Source organism: Eutrigla gurnardus, assembly GCF_963514095.1.
Source record: "Eutrigla gurnardus genome assembly, chromosome: 6".
Taxonomy (NCBI): Eukaryota; Metazoa; Chordata; class Actinopteri; order Perciformes; family Triglidae; genus Eutrigla; species Eutrigla gurnardus.
The window spans coordinates 16,297,337-16,323,841 of NC_139920.1; the positions used below are offsets into that span (position 1 = coordinate 16,297,337).

Sequence of the window (26,505 nt, forward strand, 5' to 3'; positions counted from 1 at the left end):
TACAAAACTCTGTTCCTTATATTCTCCAGACGCTGCCTTTTTAACCCTAAAATATTTACCGTACCACTAGTAGGTTAGTCATTATAAACAGCGCAGTTTTATTTTAATAAGTGGACATCAAACAATATGCATTTTCTTTTATTAGGCTACATTTTGGGGAAATGTAAACTGTAGAATAATATGCACGACATGTCTAATATTTCACTTCATTGGAATAGTGCAGTCTTTAAAAAAAGAACAGTTTGGAGTTTGAAAATATTTATTTGTGAGTTTATTTGACTTTAGGGACAATTCAGATAAACATGACACTACAATAGTGTCAGGGTAAAAGCATGTGTATATGCATCCGTCTAGGTATTATACATGACAGGCACTGACACATAGGTCTGTGAGTGCAAGTTTATACAGTTTTTTGTGGGAGTGACTATAGCATGTGTAGAGAATAATTTTAAAAACATTTTAATCATCATGAAATAACGACTAAAACATAGTGTGGGGTTTAAAATGTCTACCGAAGTTTTTGAATTACGAAAATGTGCTGACCCTTATGTTTGATCGTGTTCCAGAAAGGCAGAATACAGTGGCCACGTCCTTCAGGTCCATTTGATATAATTTCTACCTTCTGTATTTTGTGGGCGTTGCCCGGTAAAGAAATAGCAAATTGGCACTCGTTTACTCCCTAAGACCCGCCTTTTCACACGGTTGCTATGCCTACTACATGTTTCTCGCTGATCGAAGGGCGGAGTAGCCAATGGGCGTCGCGCGGGGCGGGAGTGTGCGCGCACACTGAAAACTGCCTGCTGGATTTCTACTACTACGAGCAAACCGTTGAAGGTGCGTACAAGCGTAGGACCGTGGCAGCCGAAAAGACCGGGGGATGGAAAATGTACTATAAACGCAGTTGGAAAAGTCCGTACAGGTAATTTATTAGTTACTGTCTGTTTTTTTTTAGTACCGCCGTCTGTTAAATGAATATGAATCAGAAATTGACCATGCAAGACTAAGCTAATGCTAGGCTGTTAAAAAAAATATCGAGTTGGGCATGCATGGCTGTGACACTGTTGAATTGAAACCGGCAGCACAAGTAGAGACGTTTGTTTGACACACGAACGGAGAGAGATTTAGCTAATTGGAGGAGAAGCTCAATGACAGACAAGTGAATGTATGAGCTGAACATATGATGTAAACTTTAGTGGACAAACTCGCCAAAAATATCTTTCCATAGAGGTATTCGGAATTAGCATCATCCGTCAAGGTGGGACAGGGTGGGTTTGAATCCTTATTGTCGACCTCCTGACATTGATTTGACACTCTGGCTGCAGCTGGATGTACTGGTCCGGTACTGGTCAGTCTCTGGGCTGGTGAGACTGAATTACACTGGTCAAATCACCATCCTGTCCCCTAAGACAAGTTGTCTTTTGTAGTGTGGATGTTTGTTTTTTTACTAAAGAAGTTTGTGCATTAATGTGAACCGATGACTAGGACGTTATCAATACTAAAGGCTGATATCCAAACCGATATTTAGAGTTTAAAGGGACAGTTCACCACTAATTAAAACAAAATGTAATCACTCTTCTGTTATCTTCCCTTGCCATCTAGATTGTTGTGCCTTTTCTCAATTATAATGGGGCGACATCGCACTCACGGTGCTCAAAGCAGCACGAAAACAAACAAACAAAACCAACAACAGCAGTGTCTCTTTCCAGAAACCATGACCTTGTTACTCAAGATAATCCACAGACCTTGTCCTGAGCGGTTTCATGTAGGAAATAATGTTCAACAGATAAGTAGCACTACAAGAAATATTTGTAGTTTTGATTTTTGGAGGGAACTGACCTTTGTAATAATGTACTGGACTGGACATTTTACTGGACTCCTCTTGTCTGTTTATAAATGACCAAATATATTTGGCATTCCTGTACTACAATTTTTTTGTTGCATATCGGTTCTCAGATAAACTAAGCTGCTGGAGATCTCGGATCAGAAACACATTGTCTGGATTTTAGGTTTCTATGGAAGAGCTGTTCGTGCCTGCAAATGTTAATATTTTTCATATTAATTATATTTTTATGCCTCATTGAAGAATAGTATGCAACTGGAAGGCACCCTGGCCCAAAAGAAACAAACTTCTACCCAGGAATGATCAGATTAAACAGAGCTTTTGATATGATGATGTTTAACTCTCTGGGTTGTTAGATGATTATTCAGTTAGATATTGGCAACACTACAGTGGTTCCCTTTTATATCATGCAGTATCATTATGGGCCTGTCTTTACTGGACAGACCCTTTTGTGTATTTGAACTTAAAAGGCATAATCTATAGCAAATGTGATTATGCCTTTCGCTTTTATGGTAAAATGGTATAAATCAGGGGCTTCAATGTGGCCTACTTGTCCACATGACCACAATATCCCTGATTTCAACATTTCCTGTCATGCTTGCTCAATTGTATGCAGTGACATGGGCTTAAAAAAGTCAGATTTTCTGTCATTTGTCAGCCAGTAGTATGAGTCCTCTTTACGTGATTTGGACAATATTTTGTTGGGTAAAATATCTTCAACAGTGAAGGAAGAATGAACATTTTGATGAGTGTCGACTTTTGACATGCTTCAATACATCACTGGTAGGAGATGCAACCGTTGCACCAAAAAAAACAGACTGGAATTCCCCTTTAACTGCCTGATAGGCGTTTAATTTCGACACAGCTATAACACACGCCACAGTATTTGCATCCTCACACTGCAGCACATCTGTCTTCTTGGGCCATGGACCGTCTGTCTGTGTTGTTTTTCTCTCTCTACCTCTGAAAGTAAAGGCAGGAGTTGAGTGCAGCGAGGTCTTCTGCTATCAAAGACGTAAACAACACTCTCCCTGGTGCCTTGACTTTGACAAGAGGTGGACCTTTTCCTTGCTGAATTCTCAGAGAGCGAGTCAGGGTGAGTGGGATGGAGATAAAGGAGACAGAGGGGGTTCATTATCGCAAAAATAAATAAAAAAATGCAGTGTTGGGAGGACGAGTTTGTTTTTCTCACCTCTCCTCAGTTTAGAGGCATGATCTTTAGAGGCAAGTCGTATTTGGCGCCGGGGGAGTTTGATGTGCATCGTCTGTTGCGGCTCATCAGTCATGTGCATCTAAAGGTATCATATACTTAAATGGCAAGTTAGATCTCAACCTATTATGTATAATGGCTTGAATAAAGATACTTTACACAAATTTTGTGCATTTTTAGGCTTTTATTTTGCCTTTTTGATTAAACCTCAATACCTAATACTTTTATCCACAATTACCATGAAATCGTATACAGACATTCATGGTGTGAAGGTGATGAAGCTCAGTGATTTGGGTGATGCCCTGATATCATGGGGTTGATATTTGTGAAATATCTCAACCACTATTGGATGGATGCAAACCATTGCAGTGCTTTGACTTTTCATCCACTCAAAGTTTTATTTTGTGTAATACTTGTTGGTGTCTGATCATTACAGCCTGACAAATCCACAGGCATGGCTGTACACTCAGTCTTGTTAAGCTAGACGTCACTGAATTGTGCTTTGCTTGCATAGCTGCCTGACCATTTGACCATTATTTTTTTTGGAGAGAATTGAACATTATGTTGGCTGAGAGAGGGAGCTCCAGGCTAGATGCTAGCATTGTTACTCTACCAAAGATTATAATAAATATTACATGGCAACATATTGCATAGTTCTTCGAGCTCAACAGTGACCCCGCACTGTGTGACATGTTTATTGGATTCACAGTAATGCCAAGGCATTGGTGAGCATGTGAAAATGGGGGAGTTGGTCTGGAAAAAGCACATAGAGTCCTATTTAGAGTTTGAGTCACTTCCTTTCTGGAATCTCCCATGGGTCCTTATTTTGTAAAAAATGTGTTTGATAGAGAGACAATTTTTATATTACAAATACCTGACTGTCTATCAGCCGGGAACAGACAGGATGAGCGAGACCTGTTGTTAGAGGTAGTAATGTTACATCCTGGTACCAAACACACAGGCATCGTAGCTTCAGAGAAAGTCGTCACCGAACACGACTTCTGGATGTGTTGTCTTTCTAATTATTTTTTTTTTTAAGTGACATTCAAAATGATCGTTTTACACTGACAAAGAAAATATGTATAATTTATGCTACAATTAAACTGGGATCAAATTTTTTTTTATTGTCATATCTTTTCTTAAATATGGTACCTTTGTGGTCCACCATAATAGGTGTTCACTGTTTATAAAGCTTAGATATTTTCAGACGCCAGAGTTAACAAGTTTAGATGTGCAATATGGAGGTCTTTTTGAATTTTAAACCCAGCATTTGACAGTCGACTATTTGATATTTATAATGTGATTCACTGGTGTTTTTTAGTTTTATGGTGAAAATTGTATATATTCTGCTAGATATTGATGCAAAATTAATAGATGCAGTCTTCAACCAGACAGAAGGGACACTTAACAATCCACTTGAGAACATGGTAAAAAGTAGCCAAGCCTCTGGTGACACCAACTTTTGTTGACTGGCTGCTTCCTCACTTCCATGCAGCACACAACCAATTATTAAACCACTAACAATTCTGTGTTGTTGTTTTTTCCCCTGAGTTTTACATCATAAGACTTCAGCAATTGCAGCTAGAAAGAAACGGGAAAGGTGAGCAGAGAATAGGGAGCAGGTGAATAAGAAGAGCTCCCTGTTTTGCATTTATATTTGAATAAAGCAACAACTTCTATGTGCACACAGTTGCAGCCATAATCAGCCAGAATCTTCACCCTCCCAGATCCCTCCTCCGTCCCTCTCTTCGAGCCATAAAGGTCTTCGTACTGTTGCTTATTGTAATCCTGCCCTATTGGTTCCCTTACAACACATTGTATGGTGCCAGTGACAAATATTAATTATGCATGTGTAGCCTCTCATATGTAGGCTGAAGTGCTGCGAGCAAGGCCTTACCTCTGCTTTGCCAAGCCGGGCAGATCTCAGAGGTATGAACCAGTTAACCTGCTACATAACGAAACACCCAAACAAAACAGAGCTTTTGATTTACAGTGCAGTTATGATTACACGTCTAAACGTTCAGGTGACAGCAGGTAACACCCTGCTGTGAAATGGTGAGTGTGTGAAACCCTGACCTCTGCCTGAGGTTGTGAATGAACTCAGCCAACAGCTCTTCATGGCAGATGGCAGGATCCTTGGGCAGAATGGCCCTGGATCGATTTCTGGGTTACTGGTTCATGTTGTGCTCTGCTGTGCTCAAAAGACCAAGATGGAAAAGGAGAGGTGATGGAAAATAATTTTGTTGATTTGCTTCATCGAAGAATGGAGGGTGATTCCAAGTTGAGGTTATTTTAATTAAATAGGGAACAGCCAGAGGCACACAGAGGGAATCCTTGATTAAAATGACTGTTTACTCATTTAAATTTTACTTACATAATAATGTTCACAACCATTTGTTAATTATTCATGGAACAGATCACATAACCGAAGCAAAAACAATTTGACAATTAATCAACGGACAGAAAATAATCGCAGCAATTAAATAATAGATTAATTAGGTCATTAATCAAGCAACATTATCAAACATCGGCTTGTTTAAGCATCTCAAGTTTAAGGATTTGCTGCTTTACACCATTGTTAATTGAATATTATTTGGTTTTTGATGTTAGCTGGATAAAATAAGCAATTTCAATGTCAACTTTTACTCTGAAAATGACTTGTTTGGCAGGTGTATTTCACTATTTTGGGATAGTTCATACACAACAAGCAGTCAGTTCAGCTGATTGATATGTTTTCCTTTTGTAAAGGTCATACAGTAACAGATAGCAGGAGTTGGAGTGCAGTCATTAACAGCAAACTAATCTTCAACAGTTGATCATTTTAGTAATTTATCAACCTAAATGTGGAAAATTTAATTGTTGCAGCTTCTCAAATATTAGGGTTTACCGTCTATTTTACATCACATATATTGGATATTTGGGGATTTTGGAGTGATATGATTTGTTTTCTAAGTTACTTTTCAAGCAAAAATCCCCATGTATTCCCTCATTCCAGCTTCTTCATTGTGTGTATGAGATGAGTAAACCTTGGGATTCAGACTGTTGGTAGGAATTTGATCATACATGGGCATTTTTCACTATTTTCATGCATCTTACAGACCAAACCAGATTAACTGGGGAAAATAATCAGCAGAGCTAGCTAAAATGACCGTTAGTTGCCTCCATAATTGTGTTGTTGAGTAGCAACGTGGACAGTAACAACATGGAGATACAATAAACTTCAGTGTTCGGCCCGGTTTTAATTCACAGCTGCATTGCTGCAAACATCCCATCTCTGGCCGTGTACGGACCTCGACCTGTATTGTGAGAGTGTTTGCTGTCACGCTGTGCACTCTCTCACAGCTGGTAATGCCAGGGCATGGAAGTGATGCCCGCCTGGCACGTTGTCATGGACTGGACTGGACTGGGGCTGTTTGCTGCAGTGACAAAAGCATATTCAGGCCAGGACAATGGGGAGCTGACAGCATGGCTTGTGTTTATCCTGCTCTCTCCCTCGCTCTCTCTGCCTCCTGTCTATTGTGTTCGCCGTCTCACTGTTTTTCTCGTTCGGTCTCGGTCACTGAAGGCTCCAGCACACGCTCCCCAGTAGCCTGTTTATAAGCTCTGCACAGTGCTGCCGAAGCCGCTTCAGTCATTAAATACAGGGTGTAATCCTGTCATCAACTTGGTGGCGATGTGATTGTTGCTTCCAGTGTGTCATTGTTAAAGTGCAGGCTCTGGCTTTAGTGCTGTTGTTGATTTGGCTCCACAGGCTGTGCTGGCAATCAGGGGCCGCTGAATTTGTTGCTGATGACAGTCAATGACTCACAACCAGGATACTGCCTATCGAACACGGTCAGCATCTGATGCAGGGAGTTCATCTGTTCTTCATCTCAGCTTCTTACCTGCGTTGACTGCCTTCTCTCTTTTTCTTTAAATAAGTAAATTAACCTTTTTTTTACAACACATAATAATCTTTTTTTCCCCATGCGGACATAAATTGCAGTCCAACTGTAAGAAACCCAAAGATATTCACTTTACATTGATAACAAGGGCAACAAATCCTTAAATGTTTGCTTGATAAATGACTTGAATGCTTGATTGATTATTGAAATTGTTCAGAGAGGAAACGGTGTCTCAGTCGACAGAAAACCTTTGAAAATGGATTCATTGTTTCAGTCCATTTTCAAGTGAAAATGCTAAACATTCTCAGTTTTTAACCTCCCAAATGTCAATATTAGTTGATGCTCTTGGTCATTGTGATGGATTTGACCGAAAGTTCACATTTAGGTCACATGTTGCCTCCAGAGCCAGCTCCGTTCACTGAATGATGACGATGAGATGCATTGAAAGCTCTGAATCGTTTGTAAGTTGACCTTTTTGAGCTTCGCCATATGTTGTCTGCAAAGGTCAAGCGTTTTGCTGCCGCTGATCCCCCTGGAGTTCATGTGTTTGTCACGACTGAGCTTTTGGTTTTGCTTCTGTTTGTGTCAAAGATCCCTTCTGACTAATGGAAGCAGGAACTCTATTGAATGTCAGTACAGATGAATTGAAATCTTATATTGGATTTTAACTCATCATATCAACCCACATAGGTTTCATATTCATGAACGAAACCGCTCAACGGCCACAGCGAAGTCTTGCTGTAAATGACTCGCTACAGCAGTGAGTCATCCCACACTGGTATGTGGCAGAGGAGTGCAGAAGGCTGTCTGGTGGCGGTGAAAGGGAAATTATGCTTGACACAAAATGATCTCTCCTCCACGCCTCGCCAAATCAGGTTTTAGACTAATACTGAGGGACAGACGAGTGGATCTGCAGTGCGGTACGCTTCTCTCTGTAAGCTTCCAGCTGCCTTATAAATTCAGTTTGACTTGTCCTACCTCTCTCCGTGCCTCACACCTGCAGTCTGGAAATAGAAATCTCACTGCATCGCTGGCATCTCAAATAATAATTACCGTAAAGATGTTTTTTTTGTGTTTTTAATATGTGGAATGGACGCTAGGGATGCAACAATTGATCATTTTCATTACAGATTGTTTGTTGTTGGGACTGACTTGGTCAAGAAAATTTTTTCTCGGGTCCCAGGAAAATGGCTTCAAGTGACTTGTTTGACCAACCAATAGCCTAAAAAACAGATTGTTCAAAATACAATGGGCAAATCCTCACAATATTTTTCAGTTTAGTGCCATCATCAGATATATATATATTTTTTTGTATCTGACACTGCCGATCACCCTCAGTGGTACTTTCTAACAGGTTAACTACGATGGCAAACATCTTAAATTTTGTAACATAAGCATGTTAACATTGTGATTAGGGCTGGGTATTGTTTAGAATCTCACGATTCGATTCGATTTCGATTCGTTGGGTCACGATTCGATTCAATATCGATTCGATTCGATATTGATTGAAATGCTTCGATATCGATTCAGTATCAAGATCATTTTTTCAAATAATTTATTTAGTTTCATGCCTTATGAACAGCCGTGGTATAACTCATAGCATGATAAAACAGGACACTGCTTAAACACTGAACTACAGTGCATGTAACGGGTTCACACCGGCCACGGAAGCTATGGTAGTAGACAGTAGTAGTGCAGATATACTGTTGAAATGCACATATTTGTTTACTACTACTACTCTTCACATTTATTAAATGTATTTTCTCTTCCTGTTTCCCAGTGCGAGTTGAGATACACAACTATGATCGCATTTGTCAATCGCGGTATTTTATTTTGAAAATTGCTTTTATTTTGAAAATTGGCCAGATTGTCTCGTGTTTCTTTAGCTGTGGCTGCAGACCCTGAATTGGGACACAGCTACTGTGTGATTTCCTGCCAGAACTGACGCGTTCGCTCGGGGGGGGGGCGCAAAAAATAGAGCAGACGCCGAAACCATCGCTTCACGGCGCGGGACGGCCGCGCCTATTTGCGGCGCTCCGTGTCTGGTGTGAACGACACTATCGCTTTACAAGGGGGCCGAAAGGAAGCGGCTCCGCTACGCGCCTATTCGCGGCGCTTCCACGGCCGGTGTGAACGCTGTACTCACTCCGGTCGCCATATTGTAATGGTTTGGTCTAGTGCGGCCCCCGTCCGTACAGCGCGAATCACACGAGGGTGTCGGTCACAGCGCCCCCACTGGCCAGGGGCTTGAATCGATTCAGAAGATGGCTGAATCGATATTGAATTGCGGGCAAAAGAATCGCAATGCATTGCTGAATCGATATTTTTACCCATCCCTAATTGTGATTGGGATGCATGGTGTGAGCATTGACATTAGGTAGAGCCTCACTGAGCCACTCGTTTGGCTGTAGATTCATAGTCTTATTTCTTCAAGGTGCTAAATGGCGTAATGTCCACCGGACAAAGAATTGCTTTCCCTCTGTATGTGTTGTTCCCTCGCTGTTAGTGTTGTAAGCATCATTAGCTGTAGGATGCTCAGCCAGCGCCATATTGAGAGCTGCTGATGAGAAATGCTCCCAATCTCCTATATAGCACCTTTATTATAGTACTTGATCAATAACAATGATTAGATTGTTGATTCATGTGGCGATGGATTAATCAACTAATTGTTTCAAACTCACGTTTTAACGAATAAAATCCACCAAATATTAATGTTCTGCCTGTCTCTTCTCCTCCTGTCTTTGCTGCATGTTTTAAGAAACCCCTTTTATCCATCTTACTTATGCCATTATGTCACTTCATTTTTTGTCTCTTCTTGTCATCTCGTCCTTCAACTGTTTGGAGGCTGGTTTATGTTTACCTGTTCTCTAAGACTCCGCTGTTAGTTTTATCTATGAGTCTCACATTCCACCCACCACACTGCTCTATTTTAAACCTCCAACTGTCCTTTTCGCTCAATTCCTTTGTGACATTTTCTGCCTCCCTCCTGCTTTGCTCCCTGAGCTTGTGACAAATGTGCCTGCTCGGAGGTTAGTGAAGCATCTTTATTCCACACTCGGCTGTGTCATTACATTTAACCCAGTTCCATTTCTATTTGGCTCTTCGGGCCAGAGGAGGAGGTTGTTCTCTGGCACTTTGACCAATCGTGTTGGGAGAGAGATGATGACGGGTGTAATTCCTGTCCAACCTCTCATGTCTTCTCTCAACCAGAGGAAGGAGAGAGGCAGGTGGAGGTAGTGAGGAGGCATGGGTTTGTGTTGATCTACCGTCCCTCCCTTACTTTAGAGAAACATGTGTTAGTAGATTGCTCTCTGGGAGGAAGGAGAGATGGGGAATAGAAACAGAAATGCTTAGTATGGGCGGAGAGGATGCACCAAATATGTCCTGCTGGAATTAAATGGGTTGTGGATAGTCTGTCTTTGTTTCACTCCTCCCTGTCTGCTTTTCTTCAGTCTCAATATTTCATAGCAGCCATCTGTGTGTTGTCAGGCAGTGTGAGGATGGCAGAGAGCAGGAGAAGAGGTCTGCATTGAATCTCTGTAACCGACCTACTGTGTGTTTGTTGATGATATGATCCTCACAGCAAACATTGGGTTTCCTTTCATACTTAATCACCATCTAGCATGGTTGAATGTGACGGGGAAACAGGATCACCAGACATGAATAGTATATTGTATGTCTTTTAGGGATGCCTTGATCCGATCTCAGGGCCAATCAAGGGATTTTTTTTTAATGATCGGCTATATTGAGCCCAATCTGAACCTTGGTTTTTCAGCTGTGACACAGGTTTTTCATGCACAGGAAGACAACAAGTGCAACCAATGGTCAACTCTCCGTTGTCCCGCTCTCTTCCTTTGAGCTCTGTGTGCAGACTGATCTCATGAAGTGGTGTATGTATGACACGCCAACTCGTATGCCATTATGGCGTGTTATCACTACGCACAATCGCCTTTTCGCGTGTTTATCAACGCCGAACCCTAACCCTAACCCTAACCTTAAAGGCCGTTTACATACAAGTGGATGTGATGGGCCGTTTCGCTCTGAACGTACACGTATGCAGATAGCTCGAATTGCGTACAGATAACACGCAGGAAGTGGTGTGTATATTTACGAAAAGTCATGATGTTTGAGTGTAAGAGCAGGGTCGGAGCCCCGGCCCGTGGCCAACAAAGTATGACATCTCGGCTCAGTGTGAGAGTTTTCTGTTTTACGGTTTATGGTGCATGGCGTTTCATCGTGGACAACACAGCTGACAACAACCACACTCACCATGCCACTGCAAGATAAACCAAAAGCTATGAATACTATGGAATTTAGTGACTTTTCCTCGAGCACCACTATGAGGTTAACATTTGTAGTTTGAGTGAAATGTCTCACCAACTATAGGATGGTTTGCCAAGAAATTTGTTACAGACATTCATGTCCTCCTGAGGATGAACTGTAAAACCTTTGACGATCCCTCAAATTTAATTAATAACTGAAATGGTTGACATCCTAAATGATATGCCAGACTAAAGACCTTTTTAATTTACAACTCTTTGCTGTGCCTCAGAATGCCTTTGAGCATTTTGTTTCATCTTAAAAGCAGTTTAAGGTTCCCTAAATGTACTGCATGAGAAACCGATGGAGCACATCTTGGCCTCTGTTTATTTTTACATTTTTAACAATCCTGCAACTTTACTATTTAAATAATTTTGTATCAGCTATTACAGTCTGTTCCTTGCTGGTCCCAGTTTACTGCATCGATGACCAGATGGATTTTCTTGAAACGACTTTCTGTGCTTTTCATAAGACACCACTGCTACATCCTATTAGCTGTAATGTTTTCGTTGTCAAATAAATGGCATCTGTGAAGCATTAACTGTTGGATTGATTGACCAGTTTGTTTTCCCACTCTTGGTACTTTTCTCCCTTTTTAGAGTGCGAACATGCAGCATTGAAACTAATTTGAATTTATCCGTCTGTGCCCTTATTATACTTGCAATGTTGTTAGAAAAGTCTCTGCATTATTGGGCTCAATTATCATCTGAAATTCCATTATTGGACAGTAAATAACAGTTTCTTATTTATCTGAAAATAATATATGAGCCACTAACTTGAAAAGACAAAGAGCATCCCTAAAATGTGTCTTGCCTGAGGCAACTAAAAATGATCCCATATATTTATTTATATATTTAAGTCTCATCATTGTCTATTCATTAAATTAAAACAGTTTATTGCGATTTGCTGCTGTGATAAGACCGTATATGCACGAGGGGCACACACAAGACATTGATGCAGGCATTTAATATTTGAATAAAAAATGATCTTGAGCCCGAGAAATCAAGGTCACAGTTCGTCCCACTTCTTCTCTTTGCTTGCCTCAGAGCTGATTTAGAGCTGAACGTTTAGTGAGAACCAGATGGAGAATGCTGGATGTCAGCTACTTCTATACACAGTGGCTGCGATCCATATGGGGTCCTAGTGCACACCTCTCTCTGTCTTTGTGTTTCTGGATCGTGCTGTGTCGACAGTGAGGATTAAAACAAAATGGCTAATTAGCTCAAATCTACTGTGCCTTTTCAATATGGTGCACCAGGCTATGACAAGAAGGAACCAAGAGGCTTCTGTCATCCCTCACCATCACACAGTGTGTCTGTTGTTTTGACTTGTATTTCTTGTCCTCTGTCCCCCTGAAACCATCTGGTGGTTTTGTCAGGATCACTGTCCCCCTGCATGGGTATTTTATTGCCAGGAAGATCATCATTAATTGGTTGGTGGGCTGGCGACCTTTAGAAATCTCCCTTCATTGATTGGCTGTGGTGTCTTTGGTTTGTTTTATGTAAGGCTTACACTTTCTGCAGATCTTGGAAATATATAAACTAAATATCAATATGATGATCAATCAAATTAGACATTATGTAGGATGTTGGTTATACAGATTTTAAGATATGTTTTGTCTTTTCTGGTCTATAATAAATCATTACAATTAAGACACATTCACTTCACTAAATAAATTGTCTGATTCCCATTTAATTAAAATGAGACTGGCTACAATAACTAGGTTTAATCAAGTCAAGAATCTTTTGTGGTAAAGCTGTAAAAATCAGGACATATAAATTGGACATTATCCATCAACAGCAATAAAATATCATACACTGGCATTAAAGTATAAAATAATAATTTCCTATATTGTCTGTTTAAAATACCTCATGGTCGTCCTGAGCAAAACATTTTGTGGTGCAGAGAAATGTAGTTTACAGTAACCATTATCAAGCGTATGCATGACACCACGCAAACCTTGTCACACATGTAAAACAAAACCTTCAATAACTATTTTTTTTTTAAATTTTGGTTACAGTGTTGAATCATGAATTTATAAACTGTCATGTGATATTATCATATTGTCACTCTAATATTTCACTGAAAATCAGTAAACTGCATTTAATTATCACCTAAATGAGCTGTGCTCTATAGTATTTGTGTCCTATCTTTCTCCTCTGTCGAGCCATCCTGCTCTGCCAAACAGAACACTGTCAGCAGGGACCTCCAGTTCCACCGCTGAGCTAATTAACAAGGTGTGTGTGTGTGTGTGTGTGTGTGTGTGTGTGTGTGTGTGTGTGTGTGTGTGTGTGTGTGTGTGTGTGTGTGTGTGTGTGTGTGTGTGTGTGTGTGTGTGTGTGTGTGTGTGTGTGTGTGTGTGTGTGTGTGTGTGTGTGTGTGTGTGTGTGTGTGTGTGTGTGTGTGTGTGTGTGTGTGTACTTAGTAGGTCTTGCTATGTTTGTTTCCATGTGTATTAGTGCTGTCAGGTCACCAGATCTGGTCTGAATTTGTGCCAATGCAAGGAAAAGGCTGTTGTCAGCACACACACACACACACACACACACACACACACAGTCAGCAGAACCGATAACAGAAGCCCTGTATGAGGGCAGCCCTGGGGAAACCCTTGCATTATGGATTCTCTTGGAAAGGGCTGGACCACATTGCTGTGTGTGTGTGTGTGGGTGTGTGTGTGTGGGTGTGTGTGTGTGTGTGTGTGTGTGTGTGTGTGAGAGAAAATGCTGCAACTCAACTGACAACTCATGAGAGTTCAAAAATTAGCCTTGGTGTAATGTCCTAAGTAGTTAAATAAATAGTATAACTAAATATTAGATAAATAAATCCACAAAAACCTTTTGGAAATCCATTTTGATGCCTTCATATTACTCAAAATGGACTGTAAATGTAAATTTAAAAATGCTTATCTGCAACAGCTACTGTATGAAAACATTATACTTTATTATGTTAATAAAAAATAACAGACCTACAAGTTCATGAAAGCTGCAACATTTCCTATATTCTCTGTCGAAACAACCTAACTTTCATGAAGGTTTTCTATTAACAAAAAAATAAAATAAATAAATAACAAGACAAAGGAGGAGCCAGCCTGAACCACCATAGTAAAAAAGACAATCGTCTCTAGAAAGAAAAGTCTTCCTCATGGCCACACTTTTTATTCACATGTGATTGTGTGCAAAAAAACCACAGCAGTATTCCTCTTTGAATCAAAGGACAATTTGAGTACCTCATAACCACATAATACCAGTTTCTCCTCCGTGGCTACCTCTGCCTCGTTCCCTCCATCGATTTCTCTTTCTTGTCTGTGGTTGTCCCTCACTCTCCTCCCCCACCTCCCCTGTCACTACTCCTCCATGCTTCCTTCCTCAGCTCCCTCCATCCTCCGACTTCATCCTTTTGAAGTCCTCTGTTCTCCCGCAGGACCTCCATACCTGCATGGAAGTCATCCATGGAGTTTTTATCCAGGGCGTTTTTCATGACACTGTTTAGCTTGTGTCTGTGTAATTTGTCTTTAATGTTTGTCAGAGAAAAGGCTGAACTTATGAAGGAACCCAAAAGGCATCCCTCCAGGGTATTCTCCCAAGCAATTGAAAATGGAGGTCAGGCTGATTTTGAAATAGAAAAGTATTAATGCCACCTCTCGCTTTCTTTCTTATTTTCTCCCCGTCTTTTATAGATTTCTGTGAAACTCCGTGTGAAGATGGCCTTCTTTAAGAACAACTTCTGGGTAAGTGTCTGGATAACACCTGGAAGATGAACACATGCCTATATATATATATATATATATATATATATATATATATATATATATATATATATAAAAACCTGGGGGTCCTGGTCAGTATTTTACACCTTGAGCCACATATTTTTTATTCACCTATTAATAGCTGGATCCGGGCCATGCGTACCTGAGATTCTCATTTATATTCTCAGCCAAGCAGCCCTGCTGCTCGTCAGGTAAACACAGGAGGTGCTGGCTGTCTCCCTCCTCCGCTCACCTGCAAATAATAGAGATTAATTTTGTATTCAGCAATCTTCTTCTTTTCTGCTATCTGGACAGCGGTGGCATTCAGACGGTTCTTGACAGGCAGAGATAATGTCACTTCCTGCAGTGTTAAGAATGTGAAAGGCTACTTTCTGAAGGAGTTTCAAAGACGTATAACCATATCTAATGCTTATTTTTATTTATGGAAAAAGTCTGGATACTTGTTTGATAAAACTCTGTGGTTCCTTTTGTGCAACATTGTTTTGTCATTAGGGCCAATATAATACCTTGAGTTTCAGTAAAAATACTTTTTTTTTCACGCAATACCTTAGTTTTCGGGGAACTATGAATTAGTTTTAACAAGCAAATTATATCTGGTGATGAAGGCTGTGAAATACATTTAAAAGCCAATAAGTGCACCTTGTGTTAAAAAAATTTAACAACGAAACTAACCAAAGCACAATAGTCAGGTGTTCAGGAAATATCTGATCACAGAAACAACATTAAAGGTTTGTTCAGCCAGAAATTTTTACAGTATGGTTTGTGTTTATTTGCCCAAAACGGCCAAATTTTAGTCTTAGGTTGAAACAGTTTCAACTCGCCATGATCCAGATGCGTCTAATCATGTGTTGCCATTGTCTTCGTATGCAGCCTCGAAAATTTACATCACCTTCTGTCTGAACACACAGTATGGCTCTTGATGATGCATTCATTGTCAACTTATCAATAGGCCTACGTGGCACTTTTTTGAAGAGGAAGAATGCGTTTCCTCTCCGTACTCAGAAAGCACTCAGGTTTAATACCAAGCTCTAGTCTTTGTCTGTGTGGAGTCACAATTTTGTTAACTCAAAAACATAATTCAACAGAAAATGAATACTGGCACAAGTGTTGCCGTGTCTCTCCTCAGATAAACTATGTATGATACTATCTGTGTAATCAAAGACTCCCCAAAAAGTGGATTCAGCACCTCCCTAACTGTCAACACAACGCTGATCATATTAAGCCTGACAAAGGCCAATGCTTAAAATTTTACAAAATGGTAACTGAATACAGCAATACATAACTATGGCATCATTAGCTTAATGTGTGCAGTAATTAACAGCCTCATTAGCAACTTTCCACAGATGTGTAAAAAGGAAAAGGGCAATCTCTCTTTCATTCCCCCAATGCCATCCTCGTCCCCCAGTGACCTTGTCAGCTGTTACAAGGTCTCTTTCTATCCCTTGTTTTCTTCTCCATCCTCACGTTCTCCTCTTCGCTCCGGCCCTGCACACCTATTTAATCTATTTCAGGTTTGCCCTACTTCTTCTACCTTGCCTCATCACACTTAGAGAAGTCCTCAGTGGCACTTTAGCTGTTCGTAAAATGCAGACACAGAAATTAGATTCAGATAAGACATTATGCACACATTTAAACTTTCCCATGCAGCACCATCTTACAGAAATATGTGAAATGATCATGATCTCCGAGCAGTGTACACTGTTGCACCACGTATGGTGGCACTTCATGTGTTAAAATGACGTGCCAGCATGTAGAAACATTTAAATGTTATCTTTAGGAAACAAAGCCGCTGTTCAGATCATGTAGTGTCCTTTCACTGCTGAAATCTTCACATTGCAGTACGATCACCTACAACTACACTGTAGAGTTGCACTCTTGACTTCTAGTGTGTGGGTCATGTTAAATAAAAAATGCATTAATGTAACTACGTTTTTTAAGAAACATTCATATTTTTAATAATGCTCCAGGTTAGGGTTAACCTTTGTACAATTTGCAGCATTAGTTCTGGGAAATCTTGTGCATAACCAAACACACTTGGTATTCAAACCGAGATATCTTTAAATTAATCAATATTGAATCAAACCTTGTCAATAAATAGGAAGCAAATCAATTCAGGGAATCAGAAAGCGATCCCCAACCCCACTTTGGGCACAAACACTGGTCTCTAACACTGTTGTCCTGGTTGAAAGTCCTGTGTTTGTGCCACAACAACATAATGTGCTGTTGAGAAGTCATGGTCATTTCACATATTTCTGCGAGATCTATCCATTCGCTGTCGATTTATCAATGTCAGCATTCAGCATGTTAAAGTAAAGATCATTTGATAATGTTAAAGTAAAGATGATTACATAATTGGAGCCGTTTATGATTAAAGGCCAAAGCATTAAACAAGACAGTGGTACCCAAAACGCAGGCTTATGGATATGCATGTTTTCAATGGATGAATCATGTCATTGTAGCTGAAGCTGTAGCCTAATTGTGCACTGCACTTTAAGAAATAAAGCTTCTAGCTTGCACAATATAGGGTTCTTCCAATTATTCTCATAGGACAACACAGTTGATTCCTGTTGAAACACTTTTTTTAAATAAAGGTTCCTCCTAAGATTTAGTTTATTTTTATTTTTAGCCTGCTAAACATCCATCTAGTCTTTATGCTGTGGGCAAAATAGCAGACAAGCAGGTCTGCAGGCAGAGAGGGAAGTGGAAAAAAGGAGTATAATGAGGGCAAACTGACAGGGAGGGAAGCCAGCAGACAGGGAGTCATGCAGCAGAATTTCAGCCAGGTAGCAACACAAGGTCGCAGAACTGCAGTGCTGCGTCTGTATCGCTGAGGAGGTACAATTTTAGCCTTTGTCACTTTGCCTCGCCCCAAAAAATCACTACATTTTCTTGACCATTTAACCCAATATGTGTTATTTGTGTTCCTGCAATTTTTTTTACACATTCATAACCCTCTCAGCATGCCTTCAGACACACAGAGATGTGCAACACAAATCAACCCTTCAGTTCATTGTAAAGTAAATAACAGCCGCTTGGAGACAAGTCGCACACACAGAGCATCGTCTTGTTTGGCTGGAGAACTTTCACAGCCGCTCACAAGGCCTCCTTTATACATAGCACGCTGTCCTTTCCCATTAACTACATAAGAGCTGTGGTCACGGCCCACAGGGGGACCATCAGCTATAATTAAGTACATCCTTAGTAATTTAAGGCACCGTTAAGTCTTAAGAATATCATTTCTTAAATGATTGATGCTGCTTGCTTCTTGGAATTTTGAGGTTCAATGTTCTGAAAGATTTTATACAACGCATTAGAATTTCCTCAGGGAAAAAGTAAGTTTCTTAAAGACCCTTCGGTAGGCACTGCGATGCTTATTGCTGTTATTTCTGTTTCTTAAACTGGTTTCCATGTGGTAACCAACGAATAAAGGAGACAAAGACCCAGTATCCTGGACTCTTATGTGTTCTAACGACCCCACGTTTACTGTGGGGTAATTTAATTTACTGGAATATAAGAAAATGCACAATATTAGTATTAGTATTCAGTATCAGCTATCATTGTAATAGTTTTGGCCACAATCCGTCCCTCTGTCCTTCCTTATATACGTCCATCCATCCGGCTCATTCTCATGAATACGATATCTCAGGAAAACCTAGGAAATTTCTTCAAATTTTTCATAAATGTCCACTTGGACTCAAAGATGAACTGATTTCAAGTTGGTGGTCAAAGGTCTCTGTGACCTCACAAAATTTTTGGCCATACTTCAAGAATTCATATGCTAATTATGACAATTTTATGCATATGTCTAACCTAAAGTAATAACATGTTGGGCAGACATGGATGTAAACTGCAAATTCACTGATTGGCGGAGGCGTACAGCCATGAGGAGGACATTCTAGTTTCTCTACAATGATTTTAGATTTTTTGCAGTTGTGAGCAGCTCCTCCATTTATTCGTGCTTTGCACTGTGGGACAAACGTGTCCATCAACAGCACACTCAAAAATAAAGGGCTTATGAGTTGACATTCTGACTTTTTCGACTATATTTTATTTACACTGTACGTGCTGAAAACTTTTTAACAATTAGTATGTAGCTTGGAATTGGGGCAGCACTATGAACGACTAACATGCTCACTCATCCAGAGAAAATGTATTTTTTGAGGATCATGTTGCTTTAAATAGGAGTGAATAACTTGATTATTTTCAACTGGGACACCACTGTTTAGACCACTATTCATTTGAGCTTCAATGCAGACAGCAGCCTCATTTTGGAGGGATTTTAGTTAGTTACTAACGTCACACAGCTGAAAAATGTTTGGATTCACTATTAAGGTGACCTGTAGAAGGATCTTTAATAATAATCCAATCTCCTCTCGGTACACACATTGTTTTGTCTCTCTATAGCGGTGAATAGACCATAAAAAAGTCCTTTTTGTGAGTCTGCAGGATATCCAAGGGGATTTCAATTAACTATTTCAAAGAATACCAGTAAAGATCAACAAACGGTTCTGTGTAGAGTATTGTTTTATATATTTGCTGCCTCCTTCTTTGTCTGTAGATACACAGTGTGTGTGCATAGAAACACACATGAAAAAAAATGCCCAGTGGCTTTTTGTTGTTGCTTGCATCTCAGTTTAATGATGCCAGTGTTGTTGTTCTCTCATCTCTTTGAGTCATGGGGTTTTTCTCAGAGTGAAAGACAGTAAACACACAGTGGGGACCTTTTTTTTTCTATTTCCCGTGTGTCCCTCCCTTTTCTACTCTAATGGTATCTCTCCAACACTCCTCTGTTCTTTACATCAGCCTGTTAGATTTTTTCTCAGGCGTTCCTCGCAGATATATTCTGTGCCAAGTTAGATTAACAACCGAGACATAAATCGACATAAGTGTTACTATATTTGTGTTCACATTTGTGTGTGTGTGTGTGTGTGTGTGTGTGTGTGTGTGTGTGTGTGTGTGTGTGTGTGTGTGTGTGTGTGTGTGTGTGTGTGTGTGTGTGTGTGTGTGTGTGTGTGTGTGTGTGTGTGTGTGTGTGTGTGTGTGTGTGTGTGTGTGTGTGTGTGTGTGTGTGTGTGTGTGTGTGTAACAGAAAGAGGGAGTAAACCCTCTGATTTTAGCATAAATTAATGATGAATTACCTTTTTATATTATATTGACCAGCTGGATTTCATGTTTGATCTACAATATGTTTCTTATTTGAGTTTTCAGAAAATAAACTGTATGATAATATCAACATCATTCATATTATCAGCCTTCAACATTACATGATGTAAGATGAATGAACTATCCACATAATGAAAGCATCTTAGGACAAGCAGAGGTGAATTCCTCAGATCGGCTCCAGCTGCTCATTAGTCTGAAGCCATCAATGATGGTACGCTGCTGCTACCTGCTCCTGATGTTATTGACACCTCTCTGACTGTTCGCTCTGCTCGACTTGCCCAGTCAGCGAAGTGTTTCTGCGAGTCAGCGAAACTCCCAGCAGCACTGACAGACCGGTCAGTCCGCTGGCCTGATTGCTCGATGATGGACTCTCTGACGCAGGGGTGGAATGGTTTCACCTTTACTGTTCACAGCTGCCTGGTTGCAGGCAGAAAAGGAAGTATTTTGATCTTTTACTTATGTAAAAGTAACAAAATCACAGTGTAGAAATACTCTGTTTCAAGTCTGGCATTCAGATTTGACTAAAAAGTACAACAGTACATCAATATTAACTTAAAATGCACAAAGTAGAAGTACCCATTATAAATAATGGCCCGAAAAATGTATGTCATAATATTAATTTACATGTTGATCTCAATGATGTGTTAATATCTACATTAGTTTAATGTTGCAGCTGAATAGGTGAGGGTTTATATAAACTACTTGTTGTAATGCTGAGATCTGTAGTCTGCATCATCAGTTTACTGCAGTGACAAAGCATTTTCTAGTGAGGAAACCTATTGGTTGAATTAATGTGTGCCATCTCCTTCTGTGCTGAGCTGTCTCTCATAAGCACATACCGTCCTTCAAAATCAAATTGATGAACATTTCATGCAGGTTTTCCTGATTATCCGACATCTCTTCCCTCAGTATATTGGAGAAACGATGTGCAACCACTCTCCTAATTTGATTTTCATCTGCTTGTGCTCGCTTCACACTGGTCGGCACCTCACTTTGAGGATGTTCTCGGAGGTAGAAAGTACCGTCTAATCCATCATGTGAAACTCTTCTTTTACGGTCTGTTCTTTTTGTACTCGCAGCACCACTTTTAGAGCATTCTTTTATTGTAGGAACATTATCTTTTTCCTTTTTACATGGCTTTTTAAGCCTCAAATTTGTTAAAGAGTTTAGGTGCATATTTTAGGATAAACATCAAAGATATTTTCCATGTTTAAAATTCAGAAGCAAGCCAACCGCTGACTGCTCAGTAGGTAATGTCAGGAGAAGTTCATGCTGAAGATGTCTGAGTGAAAGAGACAGCTGATAGTCATCTATTATTCAGGCTGTTTTCCAAAGAAATTGTAGGCTGATATTAGGGTTACAAGGTTCTTGGTTCCAAACTTTTAGTGACAGGATAATGGAGCCAGTTTTGCTCGCTGAGGACCTGTTTTGTTGGATAAGTAAATACAGACATTTTATTCATGAGGAAACGTCAGCTGAAATCCTACGCCGCCTTCTTGTTCCTCAATGGCACATGTAAGGCAAATATACAGATGAAGATATTTAATTTGTCCTTGCAAAGCCGAGTTTAGCTCGGCCCAGGTTTTTCACCGCCTGTAATTAGTTACGTACAAGCCTGAGGGGGGAGTCTGATGCTCTAATTAGAATCAAGTGAGATCAGTTAGAAAGGCTGGATCGGCTTAAAACACAAGCAGCAGCATATTTTTTTAGAAAGGTTTGCAGGCCTTGTTCTGTTTTACACAAAGCTTTGTATTATAACAGGGAGCATGTCATATTTTATAACAGCAGCAATGAACCTTTGAGATCTTCTTTGAACAGAAAGTTGGTGGGGACTGACAAATGGTGGCTTGTTGGCCAAATGTGACCTTTGATCCAAGAAGAAGTCAGAAATGTTGCTTCATTTAGCTTAACGTTGGTGCATGATTAAAGATTAGATGTAGCTATAAATCTGCTAAAGTTAGATCTAATAAACTCAAAAGATGACAAATTAAATATGCGCATTTCTTTCTTCTGACTAAAAACATACATTTTTATTCCTCATCATTTTCCAACAAAAAGAGAGCTGCTTTTGTGACTTGGTAAATAATTAGATCAAGTTTATACTTCTCTATCGATCCTGCTGTTCATCATTCAGCATCGTGCATGATTTTGAGAGCAACATGTTGTCCTAACAAGGAGGTGCTGTCACCACAGTTTTCTAAATCAATATTTGTTCACTTAACTTTAGTGAGTGAACAACAGCATAGAATACATTTATAGGCCTGTGTATCCACAACCCGCAGTAAGCCTGCAGTTTTTGTATTGTGCTGAAAGAAGTGACCCTGGGCTGAACCTAGTTGTTGACCCATGTGATTGTGTTTTCTCCTCAAGACTGGGCCTTGGATTTACATTTGTAAGTGTTTTGGAGCAGGAATGCTTGGATGTCGCATATACTTTAAAAGTTATGTTTATTTTTGCTTTTCAAGGCCAGCACACCTGTTTTCAAAGCTCAATATAAAGTGTAATGGTCATGTCCAGGGGGGTCCTAACCTCTAAACAGAGAAATGTTGGCGCTTGATTTACGGAGCTAAAATGATAATTTGATGTGTGCTGCCTACCATCCCCCTTAACAACACAGCTCTCAGTGGTTGTCAAAGTCTCATGAGAAAGTTGTCTCTGTACAGATTTTACACCTCCCCATGCACCCCCCCTCCACTCCTTTTCCTCTCCTCTCCCATAATTCCCCTCATTGTCATGGTAATGGGCTCCATCGTGCGTGGCCAAAACGGTCAACTTAATTGATGAAAAAGAGATCGCCAAGAGGGAAGAGAAGAGGGGGTTTGCATCAGACTTCTCATTCACTGGAGGCCTCCAGGAATGCATTCCGCCACTCGAAGACACTTGAAGGAGACTGTCGACGGGTCTGCAGCTCTCATGTGATGTGCTATCAGATTGTTTGGCATGACTCAACATCCACAAGCACCGACTCGCAGCTGTTTGCTTCATCAAGAACATGCACAAGTGCAGCTCTGTGTCACGGAGGAGAGGGACTCGTTGGTGCGTTCGATGATTGTTGACCTGGGGCAATATGAGTTATTCATTCATTTATAAACAGCATATACACTGTTGTTAAATATACTATACTTCTATATCTATGTTGTCAATGAATCCCAGAATCAAAGCTCCAAAACCAACAGTGGGTTTGTCCATCTCTCAGTGCTTTCGGACTTTCCTACCACTGACTGCCGTACTCTGCCCATTACACAGAAATGCATAAAAGTTAGCTTCCCTACTGTGAGTAGTGTTCAGTTACAAGAGGGATTTAAATCAAATCCTTTGCATTTGATTGGACCACCAAAAAGTGGGTGGGCTTAGAGTGCAGCTTGATTCAGAGCTACAGAGGACTGTGGCTCCACACTCCCTTTTCACTCCAAGTTTCAGATGGATGGATGGATGGATGGATGTCGTGGTATTATAGGTCGAAATTGGTTGGTACTAGTTTACATAAGCACGCATCGTATTTTGTTTTCCTGGGAAGAAAATATTGGAATTTTAAATCAAAATATGAAATTAAATGAATCCTCATCTAATTCAATTTTAAAAAGTAATTTCATAAAAAAGTTGGGGACTGTATTTTTCAGCGAACATTACCCAAACTGGAGTAAATGGTGCATTTGTCCGATGGTTATTTTCAGGTGTGGCGTACATCTACTCTAGTGAGTATACATCTACTCCAGTGAGTATTGACAGCAGCAGCAACAGTAGCCCCTTTTACACTGCCTTTTCGTTGCTGGAATATAATTTTTTCCCGCACCTTCATCGTTATGGTAAAAGGTACCAGGATGGAGAGGAGTGTCAGAATGTCGACAAACGGAGGGAGTCAGAGAGCCGCAACAAGGCGAGCCGGCCTCTATGTGAACGGAGCAAGCCGGGAAGCCGAAACAGATAGTAACGTTTTGAAACGTGTTACTAGGCGACACGCCAAAGGAGGATTTAACAAGCTCAGAACGTTGATCCGAAAAAGATAGAAAGCCGGTAGTTGGTCGCACGAGGCCGCCATTGAATGCATCATCTATATGATGCACAGCAACTTCACTGGAAGTTGAAGAGTCATTTAAATGTGCCTGATTTCATTTGTTTTGTTGTTTTGTGGCGCTAGAGCTAATCATATTTCAAACGCTTATTTAATATGTTGCACTACCGTCAGCGCCGTTGTGTTACACGACACGGCCTCTCTCCGAATGAATGATTGCTTGTACACATGAAAAGTGACAGAAACGGTTGTGTAGCAAATAATTTTAAAAAATGAGGTGTTGGAAATGTGTGCAGGGGAGGGTCATTTCTGAATTTTAATTGTATCCAACAAATGCTTCTGATGAAGTATTCTGGCAGTTTTATGGGTGTCAAAGCTGTAAAACAGTGATGGGGTTAACCTGACAAGGTCATGAGTAAATACTGGAGCATTTGCAAAAGTTAACATAATATGCTTAACAGATCAAATTGTGCTGCAATGAAGAGACGGCACTGACTTCTGATATTTGCTTTTTCAAATATTCACCAAGACTTCTAACCGGCTTGTCGTTATGAAATGAAAGGAAAACCATTTGAGAGCTATAATAATCTTTGATCTGTAGACAAACGCTATTTACATGCAGCCGACAGACAGGCTGACAGTTGTAGACTGTGGTGAGGGTGGAGTTTCAACAAAAGTGTCTGCCAACTGCCAGTGAACAACACTTTACTGCCTGCAACATGCCCATTGTTTGTACAGAGCTCATGTCAAATCATTATAATATTGTGTAATAATGCGAACCCTATTCTTTTGTTAAGAAGGGAAGAACATAGGATTGAACATGGATGAGATAGACAGCTGATATGGGGCGTTTTAATGCTGTATTCAGTGTAATTATTCATCTTGTTTTGTTTGCCAAAAGTTAACTGTCACATAAGAAAAAAGACGAGAAGCAACTTTTCACAATTAAGAAGCTGGATCAAGAGATAATTTGCCTTGACTGGTTGAAAAAAATAATGAAAAGATTAAAAATGTTGAGCGTCAGCTGATTTTTTTCAGGAGTAAAAACTTTATCAGACTGAATGCAATGTTTCAACCCCATCGGATCTTCAGTGGGGCAAAAAAGAATAGTTGGAAAGTTGTTTTTTCTCTGTCCAATATGCTCTCTCTCTTTCTTTCTTACATTGTAAGAAGCAGCTTAGGGAAAGTGACTGATGATGTCTGATGCTGGAAGCTGTTGTCAGCAGTGATGAGCTCGGTGTTTACTGTCAGGTTTACTGTGTCATGAAAGCTGTCTGAGACGCCTCCAAAAACAAGCGTCTCTCTTCCTGACTGCTGGGAGTCTACAGTTCAGTGACTCTGGCTCTGCTTTGCATGCTCCCTGTTCAGGTAGTCAGTCTGTCTGTGTGTGTGTGTGTGTGTGTGTGTGTGACCCTTGGTATTCCAGCCATTCCCCTGGTACCTGGGAACTGGTCTGTTCTCCTCTGTCGGGGTATTTTTAGGTCCTGAGAAGCAGCTGTCTGCGTCTCTGTCTGCACAGACGTCCCGGCTGTCCGTCCACTGAAAAAATGTGGCGACGCTCAAGAAACAACACGGTCTATTTTTAATTATATTTGTAATAGTGGTGCCTCAGTCAGGCTCTTTTCGGATTATGAAGACTTAAGTGAACACAGGTGTAGGTTTGTGTGATCACAGTAGTGACGGGTGTGAGGTGTTGCTGAAGTCTGTGTCAAATCTGCTTAGCTGCAAGGCAGGCAACTTCCCTCTGAACAACAAGCCTGCACTGTGGTTTTTAACACATGTCAGTCGTGTTGGCCGTTGCTTGACAAATGTACGATAAACAGCGAGGTATTTTCCAGTGTAGTGCATCAGCAGCGTGTTTCGTACTCATAAGAAACATCAACAAAAACATGATCTGTTGGTTTGGTCCCTCCTAAATTTCACTACAGCTATTTTTTTAGCCTGAAAGCAACAAAATGCCGAATGATTATGAGAGAAGAATGTAATTGTTTTTGGTTTGTGATATTTACCAATATTTGGTCATTTTTCACATTTAGAGTGCCAGTTGTTTGTTTATCAAAGGCCCACTGAGTAAATATGATTACCCCACCATTGAAAAGCTTTTTAAATGTACAAAATCACCAAAATGAGTGAGTCATTTCTACAAGAGGCCAAGTACCTTTTCACCACAGACAAACTGTTTTCTCTAAACAAAACGGGTACAGTTGTTAAAATACTGATGAGCAAATACTTCTGTCCTACGTAGACGCATATTTTCTGACAAATAATTTTTATTTTATTTAAATAAAAAAGGTTTTCACACGAGAACTC

At 40.2% G+C, this 26,505-nt stretch overlaps 1 protein-coding gene across 1 annotated transcript in view; it reads left to right on the top strand.

Annotated features, from left to right (window-relative positions):
* Positions 1–825: 825 nt before the first annotated feature.
* Positions 826–26,505, top strand: part of fcho1 (FCH and mu domain containing endocytic adaptor 1) — a 51,250-nt gene continuing 25,570 nt past the window's right edge. The window contains exons 1-2 of the mRNA XM_084011886.1: positions 826–919; positions 14,931–14,981. Coding sequence (XP_083868012.1) covers positions 14,955–14,981 — 27 coding nt within the window. The 5' untranslated portion in view covers positions 826–919; positions 14,931–14,954. The remainder of the gene's footprint in view (positions 920–14,930; positions 14,982–26,505) is intronic.